At 37.8% G+C, this 6,687-nt stretch overlaps 1 protein-coding gene across 1 annotated transcript; it reads right to left on the bottom strand.

The window, feature by feature from the left end:
- Positions 1 to 1,308: 1,308 nt before the first annotated feature.
- On the bottom strand, positions 1,309 to 6,379 carry LOC116106262. The gene is made up of 9 exons (XM_031392608.1): positions 4,271 to 6,379; positions 3,851 to 4,192; positions 3,692 to 3,754; positions 3,455 to 3,607; positions 2,951 to 3,114; positions 2,720 to 2,867; positions 2,421 to 2,543; positions 2,194 to 2,281; positions 1,309 to 1,549 (listed from the first exon to the last, which is right to left on the bottom strand). Exons 1-9 carry the CDS (start codon positions 6,377 to 6,379, stop codon positions 1,362 to 1,364), a joined length of 3,378 nt encoding a protein of 1,125 aa, XP_031248468.1. The 3' UTR covers positions 1,309 to 1,361.
- Positions 6,380 to 6,687: the final 308 nt, after the last annotated feature.

Here is a 6,687-nt window from a genome sequence, read left to right as displayed (position 1 = left end):
AGCTCTCGTGACCACATTTTGAAAGAGTTAAATGAAAACTTGGGTCGCGCTCAGCAACGTATGGTTAGCCAAGCTGACAAACGCCGACGACCTGTGGAATTCGAAGTAGGTCAGCAGGTGTACCTGAAATTATAGCCTTATCATCAATTGTCGGTGAGTGGGCATACTTATTCCAAGCTCTGGCGATGATACTATGGACCCTTTGCAATTTTGCAGTGGTTTGGCAAAGTTGCTTACAAGTTGGCCTTTCCGGAAGGGTCCAAAATACACCCCATATTTCATGTGTCTTTGCTGAAACCGTGTTCGGCTTTTCTGATAGTCACACCCTTACAATTACCTCCTTTGGTCTACCGAGGTCAACCACACATCACTCCCCTTGTTGTGCTTGGCCGCCGAATTGTGCCGCATGAGGGAGTTGATGTGCCGCAACTGTTAGTTCAATGGCACGGCTTACCACTAGAGGGCACCTCTTGGGAGGATGGTACGACATTCGAGGCCATCTACGAGAAGTTGTCTCACAACCTTGAGGACAAGGTTGAAGTGGAATAGAGGAGTATTGATAAGAATCCAGCTACATGAGAGGCTAGGGAGGATGGAGTAGTAGGAAGATATCCTACAAGGACTCGACAAGCTCCTGCATGGGCAAAGGATTATCGCATTGGGCGTTGAGCAGCAGAGTTATTTTATGTTATTGTCATTAATTGTTATTGTCATTAGTTTTGGTTAATTGATGTTATAATTCCTTATGTTGGGCATTAGTTGGATTATTAAGACTTTATTATTTTAGGGTTATTTATAGCTTCATCATAAAAAGAAAGGCATGCAAGTTTTTCTGCAACTCTTCTCTCTCGCTGCTCTATGTCTCTCTCAATTGCTTTGGAGGTACTACTCCCTCATATAAGAGTAGATTATCCCATCATGATACATTAGATGAATCGTTTGAGACTTTTGAGTCTTTCAATATCAATAGGTTGATTGATTGTTTCGCTTTTCTATCCTCTAAAAAGAGAAAAGATCTTCGAGAGTTTTTTTCTCAATTCAAAAGCGAGTATTCCAATTCAGCCAATAAATAAAAAATGTATCATGCCTGAATCTAACTAGGTCCTTGGTGGTGGAGGAATTGGCTGAGAAAAAAGAGGGATTCTAGATGTAAGATATCTAATGAAACCGTTGGTGGAATTGAAACCTTATTCAAAGAGAAAGGTATCAAATGTCTGGAATTAAATTAATGATGAACAAGATGAATTTTATTCATATGTGAATACATTTTCAAGTCTACAAAAATAAGATCTATACAGCAATGGCGTATATATTTGTGTGCTATTTTGCCTGAGATTTGTAAGAGTATGAGCATGCTGCGTTCATCTAATTACATTACTACGCCGCTTTGTCTGGAGAGCTGTTGACATAACGCGCAGCCTTTTTGTTATCTCTGTAAATGATGGCCTTGCCGAAGGGTCGAAAGACCAGCATTCTTCCAATAACCTTTTCCATTCTGGATCACAACGTTCCGGTAGAGGAGGCCTGAGTGTGTTGCTTACGATCCCGCCTTCACAAAGAGTTCACATAGCATCAAAATTTTCCTCAGATTTGTAACAGAATCGAGATAAAAGAATAACTATAGAAAGTAAATTCAAAAAGCATATCAAACCAAGCTCTTTAAATAATGAAGACAAAGTTCAAGATACAAGGATATGCACAAATGTAATTATCATGTTGGAAGCTTGAATTTTCAGATGTAAATGTAATTATGTACAAGAAAAAGATATGTTAGATTTGGCATGGTTATGAAAAAAATGTTGTCAATTTATTTCATTTTATATTTCTATTAGGATCAAACATAACATTCTCGGAAATTTGTGATCATTTCGTCAGATGTCTTGCAGTGAACAGTTAAAAGTATTCAAATGGATAAACTTTTAGTTTAACACCTTCACTTACCAAGGTGCTAAATGTAGCTCTCAAAACTATGAAGAAAAAGAATTGACAAAATTAATGTTGTTCTTCGCCAAACTAACGTATAAGAATATACGCACACTCCTATCTAAACGATATTCAATTGCTACAGTAATTTATAAAATATACTTCATATATCATCAAATGCAGGACGGACTATCTTGAGAAGATTTCGTTACGCACAAACGTGATGGAAAGAAGGTAAAAATGTTTAAACAATTAATTAGAAGATGTTACCTATAATAGCACCACAATGCATGTTGGCATATGGCTCTTCTCCAGTGAGGAGCTCCCACATTGCAATACCAAATGAGAAAACATCAACCTGGCGAAGAGAATTAAAAAAAAAAAAAAAAGAGAAGACATTAATACTATATTCTTTACAATGTTACTGGTTTCATTTTTAAATATATTCAAATTCAAAAGATATTATTTGAAGCCTTTATCCTAAGATGCTCATTAACCTTTTCAGAAACCCTGCTGCTGCTTCCATTCAATAATTCTGGTGCCATCCACGGAAGAGTTCCACGCACACCGCCAGACACAAGTGTATTGCGTTTAATTCGTGACAACCCAAAATCTCCAACCTGCAAAGCAGATTGGTGAATTATACTAACAAATATTATTAACAAACAAATGAAAAAGTCTTAAGACATCATTAACTAGCAACAAGAGAAAAATGTAAAAAGCTAGAGTATTTTCATGCATTGAAACATAATAAATTACAACTGCAGTAAAAGAAAAGAAATTTTATTCCCGCTACCTTGCAAATGGGTCGTTGGGGATCCCTCAAATTGACAAGCAAATTGTCACACTTCAAATCAAAATGAACAATATTTTTAAAATGCAGATATTCCATGCCAAAAGCTGCATCCATGGCGATCATAAGCTTTTTGCGGCGATCAAGTGATCTGTAGGAAAAGTTCTAAAGATTTCATGAATTCATTCCTTGTTAGAAGATAATAAGGAACATAATGCTGATGGATCTACTCACCTATCTTTCCTTAGTAGGACATGCCTCAATGATCCATTGACCATATATTCAGTTACGGTTGCCATTGTTCCACCAGGTCCATCGGGGACAACACCATAGAATGCTACCACATTTGGATGGTGAAGATTTGACAGGATCTGTGTCTCTCTCCAGAAGTCTTTTGTCTGGATAATCAACAGGATCAGATTCTCATTTCGAAAGATGAGAACATAAAATCTCAAAAAGGTAGAATATGTAACCTTGGGGATTTAAACAAGACTAAAGGTAGGATAATTATATCTAGAAACCTTGTCAATAAATGTATGCTCCAAGTGATTAAAAACTATTCCATCACCGATTATGAGTGATACCCATTTTCTTCCATATAATTTCATTTTTTAGAAAATTTTGGAGCGTCTACATTCTAATAAACTGAATCAATATGATCAACATAACAAGAATAATCTGAACAGAAAGAAAAAAGAGATTTCAGAGCTTATATGACCAATGATTCTGGAGACCCACCAACCGGTCTCGTTCCGATGATCTGCCTGAAAAACAACTCTTTTTTATTCTCTTTATAGCAACATCTGTTCCCCTCCACTTCCCATGGTAAACAGTTCCGTATGTTCCAGAACCTAACTCTTGCAATTCTTCAAGGTCATCATTCTTAATAATCTGTGTATGTGATCATCGAGTTAGTTAGACATAGACTTCGATAAAAAAATTATGCATAAATTTGTTAAGGTGGTTGTTATCAACCTGCAAACCATATATGTCTGCTTCTAATTCAGCCATTGCAGCATTGCTAAATACTTTTGCTTCCTATGCAAGATAAGTACAAGCTCAAACCAATAAGCAAAAACAATATCACAATTTAAGAGAAAAACCAAGTTCAATAGGGAAATGTCAAGATACTACCTCACCGTCAGATTGATTCATATTCTCTGCATCTGTTTCTCTTTGGGATGGATATTCATCACTGCCGTTATGCTGTACATGTGGTACTACTACCAGGGAGGAGGGAATGTCTGGAGGTGTACTATCAGTTACATCTTTCCCTATAACCCCTGACTTGAGCATCTTGTCTTCATGATCATTTTCTGAGGCTTGTGATTGGGCACATATACGATCTTCAGACTTCTGATCCTTTCCTGATGGCATCCTAATGCGTATTTTTCCAATTCTATGGTGGGGAGAATTTGTAGCTTCTTCATTGTAGATAGAATCCTCTTTACTTGAAGCATAACTTGTTGTCAATTTCTGAAGAAAGAATACAGAAATGGCTCATACTTTGGAGCATTTAAACCAATATCAAAACAAAAAAGGAAATGTACATACACATCTTGGGATTCTACGTTCTTGATTAGCAGCTCCTTTAGATGATATAGAGGGTAGTCCGGGGAATCCAAGGGAATCTGGTTGACTTGTCTCAGGCATAGCACATTTTTGATTGCTTGCAGCATTTTGTCTCTTAACATGAGACTTAGGTACATTTGTGTCTAATTGACAGCCACCAAGGTTCTCCTTTGTGGTACCTGCAGAATTTTCTTTATGAATAACTGGTAAAGAGAATAGCGAGCTCCCAGAGTCTTGAGAATCTTGCAGGGGAATATGAATGCTGGGTTGGTTGTTTATCGTATATTCCATGGCATTACCATATTGCATAACTTTAACACTTCCTTCATGGTGTTTTCTATCTGAAACAGAAGAAGCAGGATTCCAGTCCATGCAATTGAACTCTGGACTCCATTCAAAATTATTTTTGCATGGTTCTGGTGTCTTCATAATGCACTGATTCTTATATTTGGTACCTTGGTTTTTTTCATCAATCACCTCTTGCCATTGCATTGGCCACTCTTTTGAAGAACTTAACATTCCTACCATAGGTGATTTCTCTCTTCCAATAGTCCAGGGGCTTTGAGGTATAGTTGGCTCTCTAAAGCTGTAAATAGAACTCTCATATTGTTCATGTAACCCTGTGTCAGAAAGTGACCTTTCCTTAAGTGCAGGTCCTTCAGAGTTCTTATCTCTTTGGCTGTGTGCCGTATAATGCATAGTATCTCTACTGGGGCCATGATTTTGAAAATGCATTTCATGGCTTCTGTTTGTGTGCTCAGTTTCTACCATATTTTTGTTTTGCTGATGGTTATTCTTCAATTGCACATGGGCATAAGAAAGATTATCATAGTGGCTAATGGGATTTACACAAGAAAATTTGTCCACGGCTAAAGGATTGGCACTTCCATTGACAACAGCACATGGTTGATCCGCATTAATTTGCGCATTAGAGCTCATAGTATCACGATGCTGAACATTACGATTAAAAAACGTGCCTCCAAAATTCGAGGAATTAGAACTATAATCCTTATTCTCACAAGTCTGAATAGATGTAGGGGAGTCTCTATAAAAACCTACACTATGATCTGAAGCAGTTCCCAAGGCGGTTGCTTGACTTGCCAAACTCTGCCCACTAGAATTCCTTCGAGAAGTCACACTTAGCATGCCATTTACGGCAAAAACATACTGATAATCAGGATCACTCTGCTGGGTGTCCCTGCCTTCCAAAGAACTTGGACTCTCCGGTTCAGCTAGAGGTACAAGAAATATTCGCAGTCTATGAGGGCCACCAATTCTTTCCAATTCTTGATGTTCCTCTATCATATGATGAAGATCCTCATCCGAACAAACAGATATAAGTGCATCAAGATCCTCTCCTGGGAGCTGATACTTGATCGTATGAGGTTGGTTACAAATTGCTGAAGTCTTCTTTACGAGTTCCACCCAAGTGAGGTTTCTCCTGATGGATATAATCCGTGTCTCTCCACCCACATACCTAAGCTTCGAATCATTTGGCCTAGGTAATATTCTCCCGCCAAAGCTACAAAGGAACTTTATCTTTTGACTAAGAGCACTCTCCATAAACACTGGTCCATAATAATGGTATGACAGAGGAGAGCCCACTATATAATGTGGGGAAACAGTTGGTTCTGTGGTAACTTGATCAGAATAAATTTCATCAGAAAACTTACCTGAATTTTGTCCAATAGCATCATATTGCCACGGATATCTGCTTATATTATCATTATAAGCATTATTTTCTATTTCAGCTGCACATCCTGTAGCAGGAACCATATCTGAGACATCTGCATTGCATTCATAACTCTTTCTCCTTGATCCGTGAATGCCATTAAGATCCCTGTAAACTGCCTGATTGTTCTGATTGAAATTAAACCCCATTTGGGTTGGATGGCGATGACCTCCATCATTCATTACTGTTATTCTTCTTTGAGCGGTGCGGTCCCTCAAAAACTCAGAAGAAAATTCCTCACCTGTCTGTGCACATATGTCATCTATATTTCTTTCCGCAGCAACTCGGTTACTTGACAAAACATTTTTTTTATATCTGTATAACTGCTTACCTGCAGTGCCTGAAGTCTCACTTCTCATGGCATCTAAAGAATTATTAAACCCAAGACAGCCAATTAGAAATGTCACGAAATCCACCACTCTTGGGGATGCCGCCAGCGCCGATTACCTTATTTGCAGCTGCATATCCACAACCCACTGAAATGTGGGGCCTTCCTTTAGTTTTGTCAAAGATACTTGTGAAAATGCATCTATAAAATTTAATACACAAGCCTATATTCAAACTCAAAACCAAAAGTTTCCCATCAACTAATTGTTGGCATCAACTCTATAATTTTGCAATACAACTTGATATGCACCATTAAGAATAGTAAACATTTTACATACAA

The sequence above is a fragment of the Pistacia vera genome, unplaced genomic scaffold, assembly GCF_008641045.1.
Source record: "Pistacia vera cultivar Batoury unplaced genomic scaffold, PisVer_v2 Contig117, whole genome shotgun sequence".
Lineage (NCBI taxonomy): Eukaryota > Viridiplantae > Streptophyta > Magnoliopsida > Sapindales > Anacardiaceae > Pistacia > Pistacia vera.
The sequence above is the reverse complement of the archived record's forward strand: the minus strand, read 5'-3'. Positions and strand labels throughout refer to the sequence as shown.

Bases quoted from the DNA above. Each gene is read 5' to 3' on its own strand.
- LOC116106262 (XM_031392608.1), bottom strand. From the start codon at position 6,379: ATGAGAAGTGAGACTTCAGGCACTGCAGGTAAGCAGTTATACAGATAT. The intron at 3,608-3,691 runs GTTGATAACAAC...TCACATACACAG, and splicing joins CAGACATATATGGTTTGCAG to ATTATTAAGAATGATGACCT. The intron at 2,544-2,719 runs GTAGCGGGAATA...TCTGCTTTGCAG, and splicing joins CCCAACGACCCATTTGCAAG to GTTGGAGATTTTGGGTTGTC.